Raw genomic sequence first — 27,600 nt, 5'->3', positions numbered from 1 at the left:
TTTTCAGTTTTGTATTTCATGTATATTTTGTATGTTATGTTTGTTTTATGTGGACCCCAGGAAGAGTAGCTGCATCAACAACCAACACTTCCCTCCACAACATAGGAGCCATGTATAAATTACAAATAAAAGCAAAAAAAAAAAAAACAATCACTGAGGGATTCATCAAGGAAATATATATGTATAGAGTCTAGCATATACATACACACACATATCGATATGTACATTCATATGTACACATACACATGCATACATACACAAGTACATTCATGCATACATATAAACATGCATACACATCTACATATATTTTGGCCAATCACATGCTAACTAAAAAAAGGTGTAGGCTGAAGCCAAGGCTTATCCTGCCTAACCTTTAAAATAACTTATACCATATGAGCTGTTATGTATAGAGCCATTACAATGTGGAATAATTTACCAGTTACTATAATTGAAGCCCCAAGTAAAGCCAGTTTTAAAAGACTCTTAAAGGAACACCTTAATAATAACCTAACATTAATGCATTTTGATTCATTTTTTAGTGAACATCCTGTTTGTTTTTTATTGCATGTTTGAAGCATTTTCATTTTTTCTATTTTATGTTTGTGTCATTTTCAGTTTTCAGTTTTTCTATCTTGTTTGTAGCATTTTCAGTTGTTGTATCTTACATTTGTAGTATATTCAGTTGTTGTATTTTCTGTTTGCAGCATTTTTTTGTTCTTGTGTTTCATGTTTGTTGCATTTTGAGTTTTGTGTTTCATGTTTGTTGCATTTTCAGTTTTGTATTTCATGTATATTTTGTATGTTATGTTTGTTTTATGTGGACCCCAGGAAGAGTAGCTACTGCATTAGTGACAGCTAATGGGGATCTGAATAAAGGAATAATAAAAAAAAAGTATAGGCAACATTGTGCAAGTAATTATGTTATTTTGTATAACATATACTGTATAGGCTGTTATGTATAGACCCATTACAATGTGGAATAATTTACCAGTTACTGTAATTGAAGCCCCAAGTAAAGCCAGTTTTAAAAGACTCTTAAAGGAACACTTTAATAATAACCTAACATTAATGCATTTTGATTCATTTTTTAGTGAACATCCTGTTTGTTTTTTATTGCATGTTTGAAGCATTTTCATTTTTTCTATTTTATGTTTGTAGCTTCTTCAGTTGTTGTCTCTTACATTTGTAGTATAGTCAGTTGTTGTATTTTCTGTTTGTTGCATTTTCTGTTCTTGTGTTCATGTTGGAGCATGTTTCTGTTTTTGTATTTCATGTTTGTTGCATTTTCAGTTTTGTATTTCATGTATATTTTGTATGTTATGTTTGTTTTATGTGGACCCCAGGAAGAGTAGCTGCTGCATTAGTGGCAGATAATGGGGATCTGAATAAAGGAATAATAAAAAAAAAACAATAGGCAACAATGTGCAGGTAATTATGTTATTTTGTAACAAAGCAATCTTTTCATTCAGAAACAAACTTACAACCAAAAAAAAACATTTCAATCTCAACAAGCAGCAGTTCAGAAATCTTATAGAAGTCTAATTTAAATTAATAGTTTATTCTTCATCCATTTATTTATTCATCTGTTTGATTTTAAGCATTTTTTTAAAAACACACTTTGACTACTTAACTTTATGTAGATGCTCATTAGTACGAAGCCAGTCGGAAACGCGGTTACCATGGTAAATACTTGCTGTTTGTCCATTGCCAAATGTTTCCGACTGTACGTGAAGGCAACACCGCATTGCTTTACTTTCTCTGGACTGAATAAGTAGCCTCCTCTTCCACACTATCACCTTTGGGGAGCTACACCTTAATCTACAGTTCTTGTTGTCATTGTCTACTCGTCCTGAACACAGAGACGGTCTTTGAGGACTTGGTGTTGTTTTCTTCAGCTCGTTTGTAAACAGAGACAAACTTCCAGCTCAAATCTGGGAGAGCGCGGACTAGAGCCAATGGAGAGCAGATTGTATGGATGCAGATGAGGCACGATGCTAACTGGCTAACTCGCCTCTAAAGGTAAGAGCTTAAAACACTGGAATAGGTTTTGTTAATAAACTACCTGTATGCATGCGCACAACGAGTTCATTTTAATGCAACCAGAAACGTTGTCAATTTGAAGAAGTGAGCGCTGGAGAAGAAAGAAACTTGTTGTGGGAAAGCATTCAACTAGTGCGTGTTTCTAAACTTTGAGAAAGTCCTTCCAGTGGAGGCCCAGCAGCCCTGTGAGGCTGACTAAGAGGGGGGGGATCATGCAATAGATGAGTACATACTCAAAGATGTATCCTTCTCTTTTAACCTCTAGAATAATATCCTTCACATTAGTCAACTCTCAAAGTAAGCTTACTGTGCTTCTGGACTTCATAGTGTAAATGTAGTTGAATTTAAAAGTGTATTTTGAATGTTAATTACAGGTGTATGATAAAGTTGTTTGGCACCAGCTATTATATGATTCCCATGTATTTCTAACTTTAACATGAAGGCAAACCACAGGAATAGAAGCTTTAGAACTGATTGAAGCACACTTTATACAGTTGTGCTCAGAAGTTTAAATACCCTGTCATAATTTATGATTTCTTGAGTCTGTTGTCATTATGATAAAAAAAAAAAAGAGTAGACACAGTTGTTTGACAATAAATGGCTTCAACCAACCACTAATCCAGCAATCAATCAATCAATCAGACTTTATTTATAAAGCACTTTTCATACAATGACATTGTAACACAAAGTTTTGTACATAAAAACAACCTAAAATAGAATAAATCAAGAAAAAGATCCAAGCCCCGACACAAACCTACCCCATAATCCTAAGGTTAAGAACACAATATGCAACAATAGTAATACAAATAAAATAAATAAATAAATAAAAAAGAAGTTGCTGAGCGAACTGAGGAAATGCTCTCTTGATATCTGAATGAGGAAACACTGGAGGTAAAATAAGATGTTAAAACTCAAAACAGGAAATTAAAATCACCAAAGTAAAATACATTACTAAGATAATAAAACACTAAAGTATTAAACCATTAAAATAACTTAAGATGCTAGACTTAAAATAAATAAATAAGTACATAAATAAATAAAGTAGAATAAAAGTGACTAAATTTGAAATAGATAATAAATAAATAAATAAATAGAGCTATTAAGAATACAAATAAAACTTAGTTAAAAGGAAGACTCAAAAGGTATGTCTTGAGTTTGCCTTTAAAAATATTTATGCTCTGGGCAGCCCTCAGCCCTCACTAACCATGAGTGAAAAAAACTTCTTCTCTTATCTTTCATATTCTCTGAAAAATGGCCAAAAAAATCACAAATCCTGCCAGGGTATGTAAACTTATGAGCACAGCTGTAAATCTATTTCACACATTCTTTGCCTATATTTTATAGTAATGTTGTATATTTTGCTTATTTTATTTGTATTACCTTCATACAACAGTTACCTGTGCTTTATGCAAAGTCCCCTGCTCATTTATGAACGTGTGACTTATCTGTAAAAGAGAACCACAGTTTAGAGATGTACCATAAACTACACAGATAAGAGAAGTAATGGGCTTGCAACATCCTCTTTTGGCAGAAATGCACAACCATTAATATTAATTGAGATGCTGCTATGAAGAACAATTACATTTGACTTTTTGATTCACATTCAGAATTGTTGTAAATGAAACGTTCAACTAATGATAGATAAATTGCCAAATGGTTGAAAGGAGATATATTAGAAACTTGTTCAATGTTTGTGTTTACTCTCTAAAGGTTTTCTACAGTGAAGCAGCCCCAGTAGTTAGTTTGTGATTTCTGTGCATTGAAAAAATTCTGCTGTCTACACATTCCTGACCACTGACCCTGAGGACAAGAGGGCAGAAGCAGTTTAACCCCTGAAACCCCCCTGACCTGCCAGCAGGGCAGTAATTACAAAAACTGCCCTGCAGCCAAACTTTATTCAAACACACTAAACTTTAAGTTCTAGTGTCCTTTCTCTTTAACTTTTAAACACTTCTTGATCTTGTGATTGTATTTTTAACTCAATGACATCTTAAGCTTGTGGGGAGCTATAAATGTGTCTCAGTGAAATGAAGCAAATTAGTTAGAGCTTTGTCGCTCTCAACCATAGTTGAGGGTTTTGGTCAGTTTAGAATAGACTTTCATTTCACCTTGCTGCTCACACGTCTACCACAGTGATCCACATCAAACACTCAATCTCTGCACACCTTCTCATTTAAAGGTGACATATCACGCTTTTTTCATCAATATATATTGGTCTAAGAGGTCCCCAAAACAATATCTTTAAAGTTTGTGCTCAAAAAAACACTTTGAAATCAGATTTTGGCATGCCTGAAAAGCCCTCTTCTTCAGTCCTCCTCAGAACACTCTGTTTTCTTTCTGACCACGCCCCCTCAGGAAGTGGATGTGCCTCGGCTGTCCAGCACGTTGATCTAATGTTTACATGTTGGCTGAATATACACGGCTGCTCAGAGATCATGTTACTTCAACCCTCTGAACCTGATCCAGAATCTGATCCTGACGGAGAGGCGCCTGTAGCAGGACCTTTCCGAACGATTGGTCACAGATTTTGTGTTTCTTGTTGTTTCATTTATCAGTATGTCGAAGTGTGTCTTGGTACACAGCTACGAACATGTAGCTATGTGGCTATGCTAACTAGCACTAGCACTTATCCATGATAAATAAAAATCATCCACTAGATCTTCAAATCTGCAGGCCTGGGGAGTAAAACCGACCTCTACCAGAAAGCCAGCGGGACCTTTCTGAAGGATTGGTCACAGATTTAGTGTTTCTTGTTGTTTTATTTGTCAGTATGTCGACATGTGTCTTGGTACAGAGTTACAGCTACAGCTATGAACATGTAGCTATGTGGCTATGCTAATTAGCGCTAGCACTTAACCATGACAAATAAAAATCATCCACTAGATCTTCAAATCTGCAGACGTGGGGAGTAAAACCGACCTCTGCCAGAAAGGCAGCAGGACCTTTTCTGAAGGATTGGTCACAGATTTAGTGTTTCTTGTTGTTTTATTTGTCAGTATGTAGACGTGTGTCTTGGTACACAGCTACAGCTACGACATGTAGCTATGTAGCTATGCTAACTAGCGCTAGCACTTATCCATGATAAATAAAAATCATCCACTAGATCTTCAAATCTGCAGACGTGGGGAGTAAAACCGACCTTTGTGTTTATTAAGACAGCCTACAACTAGCATGCCTCCCTCCTAAGCTCCTTGTTAGCACACATTTGTGCAGGTAATGAAAAACGGAGGAGGGATTGAGTATTATTTTATACAGTCTATGGGCTGAACAAGCTCCGAGCTCTGACTCCGTGACAGACCGGATATTGTTGTTACGTAACAAAAACTAGGAAGTCTGAAACGGCTCGTTTCACACACATTTACAGAAAGGTGGAGAAATCAGAACAGGGGCAGAATGGATGTTTTTCTTCTCGGGGGGTTTGTAGACATGCCAGGGACACATATTTCAGGTAGAGAACCATTAAAAAGTCCATTTTGCATGATATGTCACCTTTAAGACACATGCAGTGTTTTTTTCACATCCTCAGTCGACTAAATTAGAGCCTTCAGGCCATATGACGCTAAAATCTGCACAACTGCAGGCACATGGGAGGGAACCCAACCACTGTACTGTAAGGCTTGCTTTGTTTGCCTTTTAAAGCTTTTGGATTTGTTGCACATTAGTGTAACTTTATAGCCCGGTTTATGACACCAGCTTGATTTAAGCATCATTACGGCTAAATGATCTACCAGGACCTGGCTGAAGAACCAAGCTGCCATAAAATCCAAGAGAAAAATGTGTGACCCTCTGGCAGCTGATGGCTCTGCACACAGCAGCAGCAGCAGTAGTCTAGCCGTACTTTATAAAAGGACTCAAGAATATGTAAGGAATTTGTTTAGCCAGCTGCTGTGTTGTCGACACAAAGCTCTCTCTCTCTGTCCCTCAGGGGCCGCTGGTTTATACAAACTTACCATGACATCTACCAACTGTCTTCTTAGATACTGGACAGTGCCGGTGTAGGGAATGGATTTGGTTGGAAGTTGTTCGGGTTCTCTTCACATCAGACTTGACTTCACTTCAAAGTAGCTGTGGCTGCTACAACACTGTTGGCATCTGTTTATATAACCTCTGTAGTTTCCCATGGTCAGAAGAGACTGCTATTCCTCTGCATGACTGCACTTTCCTTGTATCTGATGTTGGTTCTCAAGCTGCTTGGTATGCAGCGTTTTTACAAAAGACGTTACTCTCCTCTGCTGTTATATTAGCATACAGGAGCTGGAAGTGATACACCTCCTTCAGCTTGTTCTTCACTCAGTTACCAGTGTATCAGTTACATGTTATTATCTTTATTTAAACTCGAAAATCATTGAGAGCAAGCCCTCATTTACAATGACGACGAGCATATAAAAGAAACATTAAAATGCATGACAAGCAAATAAAAGATATAACCCTAAAAGAATGATGATCAGTTAAAAACAGACAACAATTAAATGTAATGTTACACAAAGTCAGTGAAAACAGGTACAATCAGAGGTTAAACATTTTAAAAATAATGATTTAAAATGATTAAAAGATGCATTTATTTTTAAAGTGCTTTGCAGTGAGTTCCATGCAAATGGTGCAAATACGCTAAAACTAATCTCAACTAATCATGCTTTCATGATGAATCATACTGAGTTTAGTGGAGAGGTCTCCTCCTCTTTAATAGAAATGGAAATGTTGATTAAAAAAGCACTGAATGAAGCATTTTCATGTTGAAATCAGTACATGAGATGTTGGGGGGTTAGCTACCAGCTTGTTTTGGTTCCCAGTAGGGCTGCAACTTACGATTATTTATGGTGTCGACTAATATATAGATTATTTTTTCGATTAGTCACGATTATTTGGCTCAAATATTTGAGGGGTGCATGAGTCTCTCCACAGCACAAACTCATCCACATGCCTTTGCTTAGCAATTTAAATAGAAGGAACAAATATAGTATAGATAGATAGATAGATAGATAGATAGATAGATAGATAGATAGATAGATAGATAGATAGATAGATAGGAACTTTATTAATCCTTTAGGAAGGTTCCCTCAGGAAATTCAGATTCCAGCAGCAGGTAACACCAAAGGACAGAAAAAACAGCACGCAGATACAAAAGATAAGAAATCACAGGTTATATACACACAGTACAGTACACAGTAGCAGCAAGATATCAATCAATCAATCTTTATTTGTATAGCGCCAAATCACAACAAACGTTATCTCAAGACGCTTTTACAAACATAGGAGGTCTAGACCACTCTGTGTCAAATTATGAACAGAGACCCAACTTCAAGACAGGGTAAGACTCAGTCTGACCCCACCTTAATCCATCATGAGCATTGCACATCGCAGTATTTAGCTAGTTACAGTGGTGAGGACAAACTTCCTTTTAACAGGCAGAAACCTCAGACAGAACCAGACTCATGTTAGACAGCCATCATGCCTCGACTGAGGGAAAGACAGATAGAGGGGAGTAAGAGAAAGAGGTGATAGTGATGAAACGAGTAGTAGAAGCTGTTGCCGCTGGAGTCCAGCACGTCCGTATCAGCTTGAGTCCAGAACGTCTGCAGCAGGAGGACGTCTACGGCAGCTCAGAGGAACCTACGAGACAATGGAGCTCAGGGACTCCAGAAAGGTCTATGGTTAGTAACTTAAAATAAGTATAAAAAGATACACGTCTAAATAAGGAATACCGGTGCAGGTTTATAATAAAATAGCAGCAGCAATAATAAATAGATAGATCATTAACTGTAAATAATGAGTAGTGCAAGCTTGTTTGAATTGTGTTGTGGTCAGTTCAGTTAAGGCCTTTTTGTTATTGTATGATTTTACTATTTTAAGGCTGTTATATTTTATAACAGTGCAGTAAGTTAAACAAATGATCACTGATTACTTACTGCGTTAATATAAATATCTTATTAAATTAATAGTAATCTGCTTCAAAACAGACAAATTGGATTGGATTGAACTCAGAATGAACGCTAGTATTTACAGGAACAGAAAATATAATAATAATAATAATAATAAAGTTTATTTATAAAGCACTTATCAAAACAGACGTTACAAAGTGCTTAACATCATAAAAACCCACAATAAAGAGAACAAAGCAGGGGGGGGGGTATATGGGGCTAGCAAGACAATTTAAGAGGAAAAACTAAAAGAGAAACTACTAAAAGCAATTAAAACAATAAAACAATTAAAATCAGTAAAACAAATAAAATCAGTAAAACAATTAAAATCAGTGAAACAAATAAAATCAGTTAAACAATAAAACGATGAGTGAATAAAAAATAGATTAAAAATAAATGTAGCATCTTGGATGAAACAATATTACAGGAAGGCCTTTCGATAAAAATGTGTTTTCAGCTGGGATTTAAAAGAAGATACTGATGCAGCTTGCCTGAGAGGCTGGTTGCTGAGAGGGCAACATGTACATGTACCGGCTGGCATGTGATTTTACCATGCAACAATTACAATTAACAAAAATAATATGACGTGCCAACGCTACATTTTATTTTTGTAGTCGACTTAATTGATTATGCCGACTGATCGTTGCAGCCCCAGTTCCCAGCTTGTTAAAAAAACTGAACAGCATACAGCAGTCTTGCTTTGGGGTCTCTTTGATCCCTTTGATAAGACTTTAAGGAACCAGCTGTTGCTAATTTTAGCTAACTAGCTGAATTAAGTACTTAATCTGGTTAAAAGACTCAGTAAGATATCAGTTTGACCAAAAACATCCCAAACGTTTTTCAGTAGCAGTATGAAAATGTTCCAAATCTTACAGGTACAACTTTGGTCTTGTGTAGGCCGATGCAGTAATTAAGTGAAGCCATGAACTGGTAATTAAAGGAGTGAAAATTCAAAGCCCCACATAAAACAGACTAATCTGATTCACCTGAGAAAACCCAGAGTCAGGGACAGTTCGTAGAGCAAATCAGTCTCAGGCTTACTTGTGCCTGATAAACTAACAACTGAGTATACTTGGTTCCTGAAAAGATTCTTTCCATTTGTGTAGCAAAGGTTTGAAAATGTATGTGTAAAATGTGATGACCATTCTAAACATGATACCTAAACTCAAGGTTGATTGATTCATTGTAAAAAAAAATATCATCAGATGAATCAATGATTTAAATACTTGTTAGTTGCAGCCCACAGCGAGGTATCTGGTGTATTTGGAGAATCTGCTGATGCTTGCATTTTTGTTGTCAGCATGTCACTTGTAAACAAATTAAATACAGCTTAATACCAAACATGAAGGCACCTGTGAAACCTTAAAGTAGGACTTACTTCACCAAATATCTGCAGCCTTGTTTTATCACACTGCAACACTGCTGTTGTCTTGGTGGTGCCATGTCATTTGAGATCTGATCCTTGAGTGTCTGGGAATTGCCGGACCCTTTTTTTGCCCCCCCAGAGTGCCGGAGCACCAACATTCCACAAAAGCCAAAATGAATATTAGGATTCAGAGTGAATGTGAGCCATGCAGTCGCAGAGCAGGTGCTGCCCCTGCGTCTCTGTAAATCATGCAGACGATCCCACCACCAAGTGTTCGCCTCTTGTCACTGGTGGCAGAAATGGGGCCTTGGGTTTAGTATTCTTTGAGAAGACAGGAAAGAAGGGAAGATTGGAAAGCTATTCGCAAATTTAAGTTCACACTTTTGTGTACTCCTTTTTCAGTTTTGCTTTAGATGAACGACCAGGAGGTGGCAGCAGGAATGCATTGAACAGATATTTGATCTTTGTACCCTCAAAGCACAAGTGTCTCACTGACAGTTTGTTGTTATCAAACCACAGAAGCTGAAGAGGATTGTAAAAGAGTCATTGATTGTCAGTTATATAGTCACAGTTTCATATTTTCAGCGATGACACAAGGATGTTGACCTTCAAACACAGGCGCAGGAATAATTGACAAAAAGCTCAACACTGTTTGAGGTGCCTGCTTACATGAAACGATAGCCCTCTATGGATAAACTGAGGGGTTGAATCTAACATAAAATTCATCATCAAACAGTCTGTGAACAAGTTAATTGTTGGTTCCATAAAATGTTGGCATATGGTGAAAAATAGAAAATGATCCACATCAGATAAGATAAGATAAGGTATTACTTTATTGATCCCCCGGGGGGAAATTCAGTTGTTACAGCAACCCAGACATAAGTACAATCAAGAAAGAAGTTTCAATAAATACAAATAAAAATAAAATAAAATAAAAATAAGTAAAAATAAAAATAGATAAATAAAGCTAGAATACAATTTAGATATATACAATGTTACAGTGGAATTTAAATTAAATAGAAGTAATTACAGGCAGTATTAAAAAAATTCAGTAGTGACAGGTTGACATGGTGTGATTATGGTTGGTAATGACAAATTTAGCAATAAATAACAATAACATGGGTATGTAATATGACCATGAGTTGTAGTTAGAATAATAATGTAATATAACATAATATATAGATGGGAAGTATTTCAATAGTTTACTTCCAAAAATGTTTTCTCTTTAATAAAATAAAGAAAAGCAGGAACACTTCACAGAAACCACACAAGTGTTCTCATACTTAAATAAATACAACAAATAAGTCAAACTTTTAACCGGTGATTCTCCTGACTGAACACCAGTTGAATAATCAGCTTTTACTGTTGTTCACGTTCTTATGTCACCCTGTTTCTTTCTTTAATAGCACATCTAGTGAGGTAACATTTCAGTCACCTCTCTCTATTAGTTGACTAATAAGAAGGTAAAGTGAAGCGTAATTTCTCTGCGTCTCTGTCATTGTTGTCACAGATTCAGAGTCAGACGGTGACGCTGAGTTATATGATCCTGACTCAAGTGTTTAGCTCTCTGTTTGAGGCCACTCCTCTTCAGCAGGCAGCACTTTGTCAGAGCCTCCCTCTCACTCCTGTCCAGAGGCTTCACAAGTACGGTTTGCTGCTATTCTGAGGGAAACCTTTTCACTCTTTGGATTTTCACACTGTTTTTTTGAGTTTCTCTAAAGTAAGTGACTTTCACAGATTATATGAATTCATAGTGTTTGATGTGCTTTATGTCCGGATTTTAGATTCATCCTGATGAAATTCACAAACGGGATATGTCCGTTATTGTCATTTGCTATTAATTCATACATGGACATTCAGACTATTATGAACTATGTTAATGTAGGGGGATTATTTAGCTAATGGGGGAAACATTTATCAGTCGTGGTGTTTGTTACTGTAAAGGTATCTCAGCACCTTCAGGGAGGGACAACTCTTCTCTGATTTTTGCATGAGTGTTTTCTGACTCTGGATCTAAACAAGTGCACTTACTTACCTTCAAAGTGAGAAGTGTGACACACATCAGATATTATGTGTCAAAATATTTAATCCATAAAATGTTCCTGACTGCTCTTATAAAGAGAGTTCATATAGCGTCTTATGACGCAAGATGCTGCACATCCCCTGTGGGTCCAGATACTTCAGTAATTTTGGTTCCTTGTTTAAAACTCATCGATGTGTATTGGAGGGTTGAGGGTTTGTTGGTGTTTCAGGGGATTTCAGGGACACACATTGCACATTTTGAACTGCAGACCACGAGTCAAGAAACTCTAAACTCTCAAAGATGAATGATGGGAAACACAAGCTTCAGAGTTCAGAGACTCTGTGGGATAAAATCAACCTATTAAACTATAAAGCACTTTATAAAACTACTCAGTTTATGAGTTTAAATTATGAATGATAATTTGAGAAATAAGTTTGTTAATTAACATTGTAGAAATGAACAGCTGTGATATGTGTAGGTTATTTATCAAAGAAAACTTGAAAACTTTCAGATATGGTGATTTCTTACTTTTTACTGTGTGTGTATCACTGTGATTGAATTCTCTTTGGTTTTTGGACTGCTTGTGGAGCGTTTGGAGCTTTAAGATTTCTTGGTTTGTTGTCGTATTGATTAGCAGTGATCCTTGAACACTGTTTGTTGTAGTTTGTTCTGAAGATTGTTGTGCTTGAGCTGGATATAAACAGTAAGTGTACATGCATGTCTAACTCATTAACTGTGGTAGTGTGTACTTTGTAGTAATAAAGAACTGTAAATACTAGTAGTTAAAGATAGTAGCTTTAAATCATTTCTAAAAAAGTCCACATTTAAGTGTGTTTTTCCACTCTGTAGTTTGTTGTTTGCGCTGCACATAAACTGTTTTAGCCTTAACTCTGCAAACATGGCAGCCAATTATCTGAGAGCCAGGGGTGTGAAGGCCCCAGTCAGAGTCATATGAGCTGTGTGGAGTATGTGTCATGTTAGAGATGATGATAGGACAGTTGTTGTTTATCCCTGTATTCATGAATGTATGGCAACAACAAACAACTATTGTTTGTTGTTGCTAATGACTTCAGCTCATTTAGTCGTTCCTCCAAACAATGGCTGCTTGGAATCTGCCGGCCGCCACCAGAGAAAACCTCCTCTCACTGTGTGTGTGTGTGTGCAATCTACATTCCTGTGATCTCTGAGTTAATAATCAAACCGACCAGTTTCACAGTTTTTATTTCACACAGCTCATATTCACATATATGGCTCCTCTCATGCGCCCTGAGCCTCTTATCTCCAGGAACGCGATAATGACGATCATATGACATCAGAGGCCAGCAAACATGCTGTCACAGGAAACACCCCAGACTTGGCAACATGTTTGTGTACTCATGCTGTGTGAGACTGTGACAACACCTGACTGTACGGTCGTACCTGAATCACTACAGCAGCAGGTCACCTTATGGAGTAATGGGCAGGCTTCGAGATCAAAGTAAATGTTAGACTGATAATCATCTGTAGCTTAATGACTACTTGCTTGTAATCTCAATTAATACACAGGGATATATTAAAGTTTCACAAGCCCTGAATGGAGTCACAGAGACGCCAGGCTGTTTCTTTTCTTTGCTTTTCATTTCTGACACATGCAGAATCATAACCTCCATCAGTGTTAACACCAAGCGGCAACCTCTGGTCCCTAAATATGAAGCCCATGCAGAAGTGTTATAAACTGCAGTTCATCGAGAATCTGCTTGAGGCTGGCTGCAGAAACACTGGAAACCACATAGACACCAATTCAAAAAGGACGATATTTGCAGCATTAATAAACATGTTTACAGCCTGGTCCAAAAAACAGCTTGTCTCTTTGTAGCTTATCTCTCTATCAGCACACACTGTACAGGGGGTGAATTTTTTCCTAACAAGACGGTTCAGAAAATATTAAGATTACGAGTTGTTGCCCAAATAAGGACATGACTGACTTGACTCCCGGACGGGAACACATAGCTGTTGGCTAGGAGGCTCAAACTCCGCCTCTTTACATCACACTCTGCCTGGTTGAGCTGCGCAATTCTAATATGGCTGCTGCCGTCGATTGGCTTCAAAACAGCTCTCAGGAACAGATGGGTGACATCACGGATACTACGTCCATTAATTAATCAGTCTATAGTTGACACGCCATTCTGTTTGGTGCACAAGTAGTTTAACTTTGAATATACAGTATATCTTAGGCTCTTTAGTAGGTTTGTGTCCTTAATTACAGAGCACAGTGTGATCAATGTGACCTCTAACATTCCTTTCCAGCCCTGAAACCCAAACCAATGTCTCATGGCCTTCCCAAACACATACTTAGATATCAAAATGTGTTACAGCCAACCAATTTGTAATTCAAACTAAATGAAAGTGGAGTTTTGTCCAGGGTCATTTGAAACAAAACTGCTGTTCTGTATACTTCTTCAAGACAGCGCCACAAATGATTCCAGACTTTTCTGTAACTCAGTGTTGACGTAAGATAAGAACGCTTGTTGCTGTAAATGGTGTTAAAACTGGAACCGTACTTTGCAGGAAATGGAGTGACTCGACATTGTCCACTGAAGATCAACAAGAGGAAGTCCATCAATTCACATGGAGTTCAACGGAGAGATCAGCGACACAGACAGCGGCATCATTCTTCATTCAGGTAAAAGCTTCTGTGCATCACTTAATGTGTGTTTCAAATAGCATGTAGGACTCAAGTTACTCAATGTAGTTTGCTCTAATGCTAAAACAAAAACTCCTCCAATTAGTTTGTCCCAGAAATATCAACTTGTAGGCGCACTTTTGATGACATCATTGATTGGATTATTTATAACCCAGGCAGTTCACTACGCTGAGGTTTAGTATTCAGTCTTGACTCTTTGAAATCTAAGTCAGCAACAAGGGCCGGCATCATGAGACCCGAAGTTACCAGAAAAACACTCTAGACCACAGATTGTCTTTGCTTGATCGCCCAACTGTGTGGAAAACAAAGTGGATTTAGAGGAAGTGGAGTTTTTTCTCTCTTCAGAGGTTTTGAACTATCGCTTTTCAGAATGTGTTTTGACTCCCCAACTTTTTTCCTTCCTAATCACATCAGAGCATCTGCTTTCCAATTACCTCAAACACAACACAAATGAGAAAAGTGCTCAAAGTTTGGTTTATGATATTTTTGTTGTTTATGAATTTGAACCACAGCCCTCATAAAAACAGTGTATAGAATGATCAGTAATGATAGTTGTCACTGAAGGTTTCATGCCTACATCAACAGTTAGTATATATATAGCTTATTGATTCCTCAAGGCCCAGTGGCCTGTTAAATGATAAACATCTATTTTCTAAATAAAGGCGTCTTTCTGTCTCCTCACTCTCTCGGCGCTGTGAAATCAGGACCCTGTTCTGAACATGAATCACTGCCTGACAGAGTTAACCTCACTCAGAGACATCCTGTCAGAAGAATACAACTTATAGTTAACAAATCCTGCTTTTATTCTCCTGTCAGCTAAAAAAAAAACTTTTATGTTAGCTTCTGTGTTCAAGAAAACAAGACGTCATGTGAAAACTGAGGCAGGGACTAAAACGCATGTCTTCATCATCATCATGACTTGCCGCCAGATAATTCACTGTGCCCTGCATGACATTGAGAGCTCGATGCAAATGATCCAGACCAAATACTGCACGCATGCATTTCACTCATATTAGTCTGTGTGACTCACAGTGAACAGTTGTTGTATGTATTATTTACTCACAACAAATGTTATCTCAAGACACTTTACAAAAAGACTAAGGGTAGGTCTAGACCAGGGGTATTCAACAAAAATTGCAAGAGGTCCAGTTAGGAACATTTCTTGAAGCAAAGGTCCAAAGATCATAATGTCTAACTATTTAGTGTGATATACTCTATCTGCATGTAATCAATACCCGACTCTCAACTTAAATGAATTCAGTGCAATTCAAAAAAATTGAAACAAATAATTAAATATGGATTATAAATATAAATATTATAAATATGGACCTTATCACACTTGCATTTAATCATGAGCACTTATTTTGATCACACAGGATTGAACAGAAGAATGATCAGTAGTGTACTCTGGCTGCTTAGAGGGGCAGGGGCGAGGAAAATGGAACAGCCCCTCCTTTCAAACCTGATACCAAAATTTTGGATTCATTTAAACATATTGAGGAAGAGGGGTGTCTGAGGGTCCTCCCCCAGGACATTTTGAGGGTCTAACACAGGCATGTCCAAAGTACGGCCCGGGGACCAATCGCGGCCCAAGGTCCATTTATTTATGGCCCCAAGCTTCCATCTTAAATCGTGTTATTCATAGCAAAGAAATGAATCACATTCTGAATCATCTGTACATTTGCAGTTTCTTTTAAGCGCACAAACAAAACTTAAGTCAATCCAGAAATGTCGCAAAAAGCTTCATATGGACTACCTGTCTAAAGCCAAAGCTCTGGGATAAAATAATAATACAATATTTTTTCCACATTGCCCAACCCCAATGAAAAACATTTTCCTCCAGAAGAAGATAAAGTTTTCTAATGTTTAAGTGGCTTGTAGAGAACTGAGGACTACCGAGTTACTGTTTTATTGAGAAAAAATGTAAAATAATTGTTATTAAATAGAGATTTCATATATAACTTTTAGGATTCCTAAGTCTCAGTAGTAGCCACTGGCCCTGAGGTAATCTGACACATCAAATGTGGCCCTCTTTGAAAAAAGTTTGGACGCCACTGGTCTAACACTTAACTCCCTGCATTCGGGTGAATATTTATGTGACTATTTGTGCTGGAAATTTAATTATGAAAAAGGAAAACACAAAATGGTTGATGTATAAATTTAAAAATGAATTCAAATCCCTGAAAGAAGTACATTCCAGTACAATCTGATGTTATTTTTCATGAGGTCTCTTTAAAACCAAGTAGTTCTATTTAAATCAGAGGTTACAAATAATAATAATGATAATGATAATAACTGATGACACTCTTAATTCAATAAACTCTCTCTGAGGTGTTAAACTAAACTCCCAAACCGTAGCAGTCAGGGGTCCCAATCATTCAGAACTCACTTCAGATCTGAGTGGGTATGTTTTTTCAGATCCTTCATGTTTTGTCTCATAATGGCGTTTCACATTGGCTCTTTTAATAAGTGCGATGCTTTCTTATGAGATACGCTGTGTTAGCTCTCCCAGTGGGAATTTTGAACAGAAATGATTTTATCCTTTACGAATTAAATGCTCTATTTTCACTGAGTACTTTTCTTTTATGGAGAGAGCAATTTGTTCCTTATTTTCTAAACTTTCTCCAGTGCAGTCGTCTGCTTAACCACTATAGTAAAGACTACAAAAGCTGCAACGGCTGCCCGTCAGATTTTATATCAGAACCCTCTGTTTTGGCTGTAGGTCCGGGTCCGTATGGGACGGCTAGCTTTGAAATAAAACCTTGAAAATAGCAAATGTAATGAGTTTTCTGCCTTTCTTTTTGTCAGATGACTCCTAAGTTTAGTGATAGTGAACAGTTGATTATCAAAAGCATCAGTAGCAGCAGGTTAATTCATAAAGCCACAGGAAACACAGACACATGCTCATATAGGTAGGCTAATTTTCTGCAGACCAGCTAAATGAAGCCACATTAAATCACTTTGAGGGACAGTGGGGGTCACAAGACTTTGGCACCAATATTTTGGGGGTCATGGGCTGAAAAGTTTGGGAACCCCTGGTCTAGACCATACCCTCTGTTGTACCTTATATCTGTGATGTCATCCATTAGTTTGTGCATTACTTTGAAGTCTCAAGTTTTTGTTTTTGTTTCATTTTGCTTTCATTAAGCCAGAAATGGAAGTATTTGGACGTGGGAGTGGAAACATTTTGTTACATGTCTGTCTGTCTGTCTGGGGTCAAAGGTCATTGTTGTAGTTACATGTCAATCACAGGTCCTCATTTCCATAATATAAGTATAAATAAATCAGTGAGAAGCAGGGTCTTAGGTAGGACACATCTGTTTCAATAAAACAGAACTACATTTTGAAATCAGTGCAGTCGCACCCTGCTGTCCATTTTCATTTTGAAACCAAGAGGCTTTGTCTACTTTCACTTACAGTCTGTGGATTCATCATCACTCCGTCTGGATCCAGAAGACACTCAGTTTGATTAGAAAGATAAATGAGCGCTTGTCCAAGTTCAACCTATTGTGTGAATTTGAAGGCATAAACATTAACCACTTTAACTGATTGGTTCATGGTGAAATGAAAAGAAATGGCAGCCTTTATGTCTTTACTTTCAGCAAAAAATGTCCCATAGTCTCTTTAACTTGAACTGTCTGGCTCTAGATTCTCAGAAGTGATAATTTGCTGTTAATTTAGCCTCATGTGATATTAATCAGGATATGTTTTGTTTTTGAGCTGTTGGGACAAAACAACAAGTTTGAATGGTATCTTGTGTTTTAACTTGATGGGAAGATTTCTCTTTTTTTATTCTTAGATTTTTAAAACAAATTATTGAGTTGAACTAATTAAGTTATGAGTGGATCATATAGAGAAACTTAGGTGACTTTGGTGCTCTCTGTGTTTTAAAAGTCATTCCAGTTAAACTAATGAATGCCACTCACAAATGTGGTCATAAACATTATTCCCTCACTTTGCTAACATTTCTGTTGATTTCACAGAAAACTTTAGCAGCCTTGTCCTCTCCTCACTCAGCAGTGTCTACCGATTCGTTCTGTCCGTTCTGACATTCTTTGCACCCTAATTGAACCACGTGACGTCTACTCTATACAATGAAAAGTTAAAGTCCTGAATGAATGGGGGAATTGTCACTCTGGGACTAGGAATTCTTTGCTCTATTGTGGTGCTGTCACACTTATTTCCTGTCGCACCTCTGCTGTGTGTGAGTACCTGCAGGGATTCTGTTAATAATCTCTGATGGTATGTGGCACTCAATGCATGTTGCCTGAAGCCACTCCCAACGCCCTGCGACTAATCTTAATGTCATTAGTCACCACAGCTACAGACAACACCAGTCTTAACACTGTGATAGTGTCTATAGTTATCAAGATCCTGACACGCATTGTAGCATACCACAAATGAAAACAACGATAACAACAACAGGTAGGCTCTGTTTAATGTAGCCAGTTGTGTTTCCTGTAAGGCCTTGAGTTCATCTGATGCAGGTGTACTTTCTGATTAAGATCATGTATGGGGCGCCATTGTAAGAGCAGGCAAAATGACTTAACACGCAACAAAAAAAAGTAGAAAAATAAAAAAATTATGTTAAAATGGAACAAGCAAAAGAACACAGGAGGAGAGGTCACCTCCCACTTTACATGGTCACATGATTGTTTCCCTGTTTGACAGAAAATAGTAATTTTTTCCTCTACATTTGTGTTTTTTTGTTGCCATATGTGTCCAAAATGTCTAAACAGCACTCTGACAAATGTCCACATGCACTGCAGCAGATAAAGAGGATGAGCTTCTTCAGAGAGAGGATTATTTTAGGGCTTAAGTAATGCAAGATTTAGCGAAATGCACCCATTGACCCATAATTTCTGTGTCCATGTATTTTGTAAGTACATCAACAGGATGGTATTTAAAGGTTCATCATATTTATATCCATGAAATTGATAAGTTGTAGGGTGAAAGCTTGGTTCACTTTCACTGATTATAATTTGTTTCCCTTCAGAATATAATGTGTCACCATCACCGCTGTCAGTTCTGTCTCATGTGTTGGGTTATGAATAGAAAAAGGCTTAACGGCAGGAGTCACATAATCTTACGTAAGTTGATATGCCTGTGTCCCGTTTTGTTATGTAGGCTCGGACAGCCCAACCACACACACTAAGGATGTGACCACACACACACGGGCGATGAAGCTCAAACACCGTGCTCTCCAAGACCGCCTGGAGATCTGCATACTGGAGCTGAAGAAACTCTGCATCCGAGAAGCTGTGAGTAAAATGAATCAACCAATCAACATGCAAACAGTTTAAACAGAAATGAAGCCATTTACAAAAGTGCAATTGAAAACACATCACAGAAGAAATGAGTCACATAATCAGGATAATCTTAGCTCAATTTGAGACTCAAACAAATTAAAACCAAAAAAAAAAGAACATTGTGTAATCAGACAAGCTGTGACTTCATGTAGCAGCCAGATTGCGTGTGATTCCGCACCTACAGTAGGATTAAAAAGGCGGGGCAGTTTAGGGTAGGATGTTTGATGGCACATTTTACTGCAGGTTAACAAAGTAACCTGCAATAGAAGACTTTCCTGACTAATGCTCTGCCATGTTGACACCACTCCTTTGTCCACTCTACTCTGCTGGGGCCTGAGTTTCAAAAAGATCAAACACAGATTTCCTCATCATGATTGATTTTTAGACTTTCCTGTAGGAGCGTCTGCACAGTATTAATCTTTCTTTCTTTTTATCTGCCCTCCTCTAAGAGGAAACAAAAGGTCTTTTAGTTTTCCTCCCGTCCTATGTGGCTTTATTACGGCGGTTTCTACCATTGAGAGCCATTAAAATATCCTCCCCCTCCTATAAGACACATTTTGCAGTGAAATTAGACCATGCAATGTGGCTACAGTTAGATTTTCTAATGCATCAAAGCGTTTGAAGAATCCTAGTGGTTCGTTTGGTCTAACCCTAACTGCCTGGATTTAAATCCAGCATGAGACCTTTGTCGTGCATAAACCCCTCATTTTCAATCTTGTCTGCATGTTTTTCTTTTTGCTCTGCAAATGATCAAATACGTCTGAAAAATTGCCACAAGAAGTAATCCCGAAACTGGACTTGTGCGTCTTTGAGAGTCTCCCCACCATGCGTCAGTGCTCCAGGGTGAAATCCCAGGACTGATCATTCTTTCCTGTTGACACTTGGGCTGGGCACTCCTGTTGGGACATGCTCAGGTGAACTAATAGGAGGCCTCTCCCTGCTCTCGGTGACAAAAGAACAAGTAATCTTATTGGCAATACTCATGCTTCAGTCTGTCTGCAGAAGTGGCTGGACAGGAGTGAGTCAAAGTAACAGTTTTTATGACAGGTTTTTAATAAAGTCAGTAACCGCGTGTTCTCATGTTCTGTTTCTTTTTTATGATACGGATACTCAATATAGTGAGAATGTGATACCTAAGGAATGTGTTGTGAAAGGAAATATCTGCAAATGCAGAATTGTGCAAGAGATTCCTTGAACCTATGTGCCTCAACATGTAAAGGGAGCAGGAACAGATACGTGTAGATCATCTCAAAACTGCCACAGACAGTTTACTCTATAAGTAGATGTGTCTTGACTTCAATAACTAAACTTAGATGATTGTTCAGCCTTTGAAGATATTCATTTATTAAGATTAACTGTCACCAAGCCAGGATTTATCTGCAAAGAATAAACTGAAATGCGTGTCCATATGTTGATTTATGCACAGCTAATTCTGTGATGTGTTTTGTGTTTTGTAGGAGCTGACAGGCCAGCTCTCAGATGATTACCCTCTGCTGCCTGGTGAGAAACCTCCGCAGATTCGCAGACGTATCGGAGCTGAGTTCAAACTGGACGAACTAAGCATTCCCCAAGGAGCAGAGGTAAAAGCGGCATCCAGAGCCTTAAACTCTGAATTAAGTTATTTTCCATGAAACAATATTTCAGGAGTCAAACTGTTGTTTGTCTCTTTTCACCCTCCTATAACTATCCAGGAGTCAGAACTGAGCTTGGTGGATGCTGACCTGGCACTTCAGATGAAGATATATGAAGCGGCACGAAAGCTCTGCGAGGAGCATCACTTGAGTAAAGCTGTCAGAAAGAGCCGCTCGCAGCAGCGCAAGAGAGAAGAGAAAAAACTCAAACTGCTACAAGAGAGGGCCTTTCAGCTGCGCCTGGAGCACGGACGGTCATCACCACTTCCTGCTTTTAATATTGCACAACAAGGTGAGAGGCACCCAGGCAGTCCAGCTGATAGCGGATATCTTAATTGAACTGTTCCAGGCTTTTTATTGATTCTGATAAGGCTATCATTTAATCATCAAAGTGTCTCTTCTGCTTTGATTTTTTCAGATCTGGGTACATCTGACGACAGCTCTCTGTCTGATTCTGTGGTGCAGGATGAAGGTAAGAGTGATCTCTGCCACATCAAGTCGGTTTACTTCTAGTATTGTTGATCATAAGATCAGGAACAACTCTGTAGTTTAAAAGCTGAACAACTTTGGTCACTGAACAAGTTCACCATAAAACCTGTCAAAGTGTAAACGTGATGTCGGAGACTATCTGTCTCAAGATGTTTCCTCAGATGATAAATAAATAAAACAGTCCATATAAAACATAATAACTTCCTTCTGTTCCATTTTCTTCCAGAAGTGACGAGTCAGTCATCACAGCAGTCCTCAGGACTCCCCTATCCAGCAGAGACAGAGCTCCTCCAGCCCCCCTCGGTGTCCTCACACTCCTTTGTGGATGGCTCCTTTGTGTCTCCCTCTGCTGCTCCACAGTTGGCACCGCTGACCCCAAGCCAGTCTCCCCATCCAAGCCTTGAGTCTACACAGAGTTTAAGCTCGAGCCCTATATATGACCTGCCTCCTATCCAGCATTCCCCGTGGACGGAGTCTAGTCTCGACAAGCCATACCAGAAGAGCAGGAAGTCGCGCTCCTCCAGCAAGACAAGGTAACACAGAACATCCATCATGGCTCTTGTCCTGTTCTTCAGGTTTTGTTTTTAAGTGAAATAAAGCAAAATTTGGGTCACTTGGAAGTCAAGTGGCACTGACTAACTGACTAAATGCTCTACACGCTTTCATTGATTTTGTCATCAGCCAAGGCAACAGCAACCCACACATAATGGGTACTTTTGCGGCTTTGCATTTACTTGTCAATAGTGTTTCTTCATGGTTACTGCAGCCTGCAACAGGAAAATAACAGTTCGATTAGAAAAGCTGTTCTCTACCCTGCATTATAAAGTCAGTGTCAGAGATGTTTGTTCATGTGCAACACTGCCATCTGGCTTTAGACCTGTGCTACAGCAGCTAACAGGAGGCTGACACAGAGCTATAAATCCTGCTGGTTTATAATGATACCAAGACACGGAGGTAAAACCAGGGTTTTATTGTTCAGTAGTCAACTCCTGCAATAAAAACTCCTACCTGTAATAATGTGAGCACCTCTTTCTCAGTCTAAGGAGTTCATGTAAACTTCATCCTCTCAGTCAGGAGGGTACATTTTTAAGTATTTTAGATACTTTAACATGGTAAACTTTAACTGAAAGACAAATTATAACATTGCTTTGTTTGCATGTGTGTTTTTGTTCAGCACTCCAACCAAAACTGAGTTGTTGCCACCATTGGAGGCCTGCTTACCACAATCTGCTCTGCCCGTGCAACTCTCCCATCTGAGGCTGAGCCGCACCCAGTCCAACAGCACACCCTCAACACCAGAGATGCGGGTGCACAGACAACTCTCCCTCAGGTAGCCACACCTGAAGAAAAAAAACCACACACCTCCACTACTTCCCAGTGATATCTTTTACCTGCACATATTAAGTTGTATAAAAAAATGTAGGAAATGTGAGATGTACATGTTTCAAAAGTTGAGCTAGTCTGCTTAGTAGCCATACTAATGCATTTGGTGTTTAATAGTGTTTCTTATGATTTGCACAGATTATCCAACCCTGAATCTCCATTAGAAAAAGAACGCGGTCGTACCAGAGGTCCAAGGAGGCGACTGACAGAATACGCGATCACTTTACCAGAGACTCCTCCCCCTGCTGTGAACTATGGACACCTTGCCAACTCTGAGGACAGCAACTCTGAACATTCGTTTACGTCTTACAACAGTTCACCGTGTCAGGAATTTCCCTGCAATTCTCCCCATCAGTATCAGCCTGCTTTCCCACACTGCAGCCCAGTTGGCAGCTATGCACCTCAAGCCTCCCCACGCACAGGCTTTTACCATAATCCCAGGCACCAGTCCAACCCCAGTTTTCACAAAGCCTATTACAATGATGAAATGGTCTTCCCACCTGATCTGGACTTGGCAAGGGGTTATTACGCCCAGCGTGCTCCCTCTCCTTCCAACAGATATGAATATCGATATAAAGATGCTGCTGTGCCTCGCCAGAGACAGCAGAGGCCTGCTGATATCAGACTCTCCCCCTCCCTGGCTCAATGGGACCATCCACACTACCGCTCCACTGGTCCTGGTCTACCGCAACAAGTAGTGACGGAGCACCTCAAGTCCTGGCATCGACGCAGTCAGCTCAAATCCCCCAGGTCCCGCTCTCTGGACAGACAGGGAGCAGTCAGAGTTAAAAACATGGCCACTCGGGAGGCAACCTGCTATGCAAATCAAAAGTACCATGAGCAGGTAAGCTAGCAAAGAAAATGATTGAAGCTTATTTGTTTAATAAATGTTTGATAAATACAAATCATATTTTTATTCTAAGATCTTTAGACACTGAAACACAGGGGGAAAATATGATACAATAATGGATTCACAGCAGCCACTCTGTCTCTTTGCAGCATAGAGGAGGTTGTAGTAAAAGTGGGTCAATATTTTTTTTAATTGATTTTTGCTTTATGCAAAACATCCTAGGGTGTTTAAAACCTTTTACCACCAAATGTATCAGAGAAATATTATATTGTAAGTCTTTTTTTTGCTAAACATGAAAAAAAAACACTGATTTAAATGATGAGAAAATTACAGTTATGAATCAAAATTGCAATCTGATGTTGAGATGATGAAGCAATTAACCCCTGCAGCTGTTAGAGATTATTTGTGTGGATTTATGTTTATTGATTCAATTCATTTGGACAAAATTCAGTCTAGTTTGATGCAGTGTTTAAATGCTAGCACATATCTAGAAAGCTACAGATGAAGTTAAATGGACACACATACAATAATGACAAATAATAATAATATAAATGATGACCTCTAAGAGGATTACAGATTTTGGATCTGAACTTGTTGGATTTCTCATTGGAATAGTACAAAGTTTATATATAACTAAACACCCAAACTAAGGGGAATAAGCCCATATTGTTTACAGTATAAATGATTCCTTTATTTTATATTGTCTTTAAGTATTAGCAGCAGATGCATGAGCATCCTACCCATTCAAATATAGGTCATTGTTCATCTTCACATTTAAATCATGTTGCTAAAGTCTTGTTGCTTTTTTCTCTTTTGAACTCTCAGGTTTTCCAAAGACGAGCTCCCCAAAGATCTGCAGATGACTCTCAAACACACTGGCTGGTAGATGACGGCTCTCACTACATGAGTCAAGTCTGAACCAAAGTCGCATGAACTCAAACTGAGAGATGATAGCTGCTTTTATTCCCAAGGGACAGTAGCCAGAAAGTCAAGTTGTATTAACTTTGAATGCCCATACAGACTTTTGATCAGTAAGCTTATATCATCATGATAACACGCCTGCTTGTATGAGAGCAATTTTATGAATTTACAACAGTGGCACATACTGCAGCCTCAAGCGTGACAGTGGAGTTCAATCAAACACCTCCCTGGCAGTCACAGTAAAATTGATTGCAGAGATGTTGTATTGGATTTGGGAGTACAGCTGCTGTTTATGATGATTTAAACCAACAGTAACAAGTGAAGCGTCACACGTAATGTTGTTTTATAAATTCGGTGAATTGAAAAGTTTAGAATATATAAATGAGCACTGTTTTAATCTACTCCTGGTGTTCACAATTAAGGTGTCCAAGGCTGACACCATTAATCTGGTTTTAAAAAAAAGCCCAATATTTTCATCATCACAGATATTCATTTATCAGTCTTTGATCATTTGAAATGCTGAGCAGTTAAAAAAAACAGCAATAGTTTTAAACTGTGGTTAAAGACAGCTGAAGCTCTGAGACCAAACTGCACATTTTAGTGAGATAAAAACAGATGTGAACGTTTTGATATCTTTTTCTTTTGTAAGTAAATATCAGATTGTTGTTAAACTTAAGTCCAGAGGGGTATACTACAAACGCCAGATTTGCGGTTATCAAGGTAACTTCAGAGTTAACTCTGGATTTTCAGGTGAAGGTGGTTCCCGTCTTATCTGGGTAGATCACCATGGTTGAATGGTGAACTCCTAACCTGCTCTGGGGCAGGTTCTGTTCAGGATCAGAGATCGAGGGGAGGGGAGAGAGACGGGCAGGACACTTTGTCTACCTGTATGATTTTAGATATAAAACACTGACGACAGTTATTGATAATCTTTCCTGACATCATACTTAAGCAGAGTCTGAAGACAGATTATTCAGATGAAATTGTTTTACTGCATTTGTTGATATGTTGATATGGTCAGGGCTGCAGCTGAAATGTTAGGTCTAAAACTGTCACACACGACACAAGATTAAATCAGAGAGAGAGAGATCACTGTCAGGGAACAAACAGAGTTATTATAGTCAGATCTATCTGCACTAAGTGATGAGAAATAAGACGTCATTTGCACATTCAAACTGTGTTTTTGTCTGATCTCTCAGTTCTTCCTTAATGTTTCAAACTCAGCTGTGTTGAAATTAATCTGGATTATGTGCTTAACTTCTTCATATTTTTCTAATATCAGTGCAGTGTTTGAAATTCATGTGGATGTGCTGACGGCAGACTGTCCGTGTCTGTGATTGGTCACATGTTGCCTTCTCTGCCCCGTTCATGTGAACTCACTTGGGGTAACACTAGATTGCCTCATCAGGTTGATAACCAGCTTCGTGTGACAGTTTAGCGTGATCTCTTTCGTTGGGTTCAGTGAAGCTGGATCAGGAGAAGATATCTAGGATATGTTGAACTTGGTTTGTAGTATACCCCTCAGTTGAACTAAGATTTATTTCTAGAAGCTCACAGTTAAGGATGTTGGATACACTGCTTTATGTACCATACCACACAACCTACCCTGCATTAGAAAATCACAGCCAAATCATTTGTGTGAGAACATGCTCACCCAGAGAAGTTTACTTTTTGTATTATATAAGTGATATTGTTGTTCGTTCTCCTTCCTCACAAAGCTCTTTGAAGGATACAAATTAATTGTAAAATAATGTACATTTGCAATATATCTTTTCTTTTTTTAACATTGATTGAGTCACCACTTAAATGAACTGGAGCTGCTTCATTTTTAAGATTTTTTAAACATGTCTTGTTTTTATGCCAACATGTGTAAGGCTGTGCTGATTAACTTGAATTAATAATGAACTTAATCAACTAGTTGAAACTAGATATTAATCTAATCACCTGATATATATAGAGTAGCAGATTAAGAATAAGTCAGAGTCTTGATGCTTGGCAGCTATTAAGGTGTTAAATCAAGGTGGAAATACATTTAGCTTAAGCACAATCTTTAAAAGTGTCTCTGTTCACAAGTTTAAAGCAGCAGATCACCAAACACTAATATTTGTATTAAAACCACTACAATTCTGACTCAGCGTGCACTGTTCCAAACACTGCCAGTATGTGTTTTACATGCAAGTCTTCTTGCTTTTGATGGTTGATCATTTGAACAAATAGAAAATAGAGAAAATGGTTGTAACTTCAACTACATCACACATACATGTCTATCACAGTGATCAGTTTTGTGTTGATTGATTGTGAGTAATATGTGTAATAAAAGAGACATGGACCTGAATTTATAAAATCCAGCAGCATCTTAAGTCTGTCTTGTTTTAAACAAAAAGCAATCATGTGTTACCTTGTGTGCCTCTTTTTTTTACCCTCATTTTATATTTATATAGTACTTTTGAATAAAGTTGATATTGTGTTCCTTTGCTGTAAAAAAAATCTGTGAAATGTTTTCCCTGTGGAAGAAAATAAAGAGTAATGTTTGCATTCTGTTGAGTTTCCTTTATTTGCATCATTCTATCTAGTGTTATGGCTGATGGAGGCTTTTTTCCACGTATGACATTTTGTAGAAGGAAAAGGCACAGCTGTAATGATGGCCTTATATTATTTAGCCGTGTCAGGAGGTAAGAACTGAATGCTGACAAACTGTCAAGGCTGACAAGCACACTTCAAGCACATTACAAGTTACACAGATAACAAGATTTTTCTCCTTTGATAAGTCAAAATGTTTGATCTACTGTAAACCGTGTTGGTAATGCTCATTTGTAATTTGGGAATCTGTACATGTTTTTCCCGTCCAGGTGTGTCACTTAAAAAGTCGATGAATGGTAAAAGACAGGCGTAACATATAATGAGAAAAACGGTTGGTGCACAGGAAGCACCAATGTCTGCATTTCTCCTGGAAATGATACAAGAATAAGCATATTATCAGATCAGCT

At 38.2% G+C, this 27,600-nt stretch overlaps 1 protein-coding gene across 2 annotated transcripts; it reads left to right on the top strand.

Annotated features, from left to right (window-relative positions):
• The first annotated feature begins 1,712 nt into the window (after positions 1-1,712).
• Positions 1,713-27,148, top strand: inavab (innate immunity activator b). 2 transcript variants are annotated; one of them, XM_034697783.1, is made up of 10 exons: positions 1,713-2,019; positions 13,895-14,009; positions 19,158-19,291; positions 20,797-20,919; positions 21,031-21,262; positions 21,389-21,442; positions 21,686-21,992; positions 22,634-22,789; positions 22,981-23,686; positions 24,518-27,148. In XM_034697783.1, exons 2-10 carry the CDS (start codon positions 13,955-13,957, stop codon positions 24,608-24,610), a joined length of 1,860 nt encoding a protein of 619 aa, XP_034553674.1. In that variant the 5' UTR covers positions 1,713-2,019; positions 13,895-13,954; the 3' UTR covers positions 24,611-27,148. The 2 variants fall into 2 exon arrangements, with proteins under 2 accessions (XP_034553674.1, XP_034553681.1); XM_034697790.1 differs by lacking the exon at positions 1,713-2,019 and adding an exon at positions 10,878-11,044.
• Positions 27,149-27,600: the final 452 nt, after the last annotated feature.

The sequence above is a fragment of the Notolabrus celidotus genome, chromosome 1 (genome assembly GCF_009762535.1).
Source record: "Notolabrus celidotus isolate fNotCel1 chromosome 1, fNotCel1.pri, whole genome shotgun sequence".
In the NCBI taxonomy this organism is placed as follows: Eukaryota; Metazoa; Chordata; class Actinopteri; order Labriformes; family Labridae; genus Notolabrus; species Notolabrus celidotus.
This window is presented reverse-complemented; position numbering and strand designations above follow the sequence as displayed.

What these genes read in the sequence shown, in the direction of transcription:
- inavab (XM_034697783.1), top strand. Translation starts at nt 13,955, where the DNA reads ATGGAGTTCAACGGAGAGATCAGCGACACAGACAGCGGCATCATTCTT. An exon ending in CGGCATCATTCTTCATTCAG is followed by an intron (nt 14,010 to 19,157) that starts GTAAAAGCTTCT and finishes TTTGTTATGTAG; the next exon opens with GCTCGGACAGCCCAACCACA. An exon ending in CACAGACAACTCTCCCTCAG is followed by an intron (nt 22,790 to 22,980) that starts GTAGCCACACCT and finishes TGATTTGCACAG; the next exon opens with ATTATCCAACCCTGAATCTC.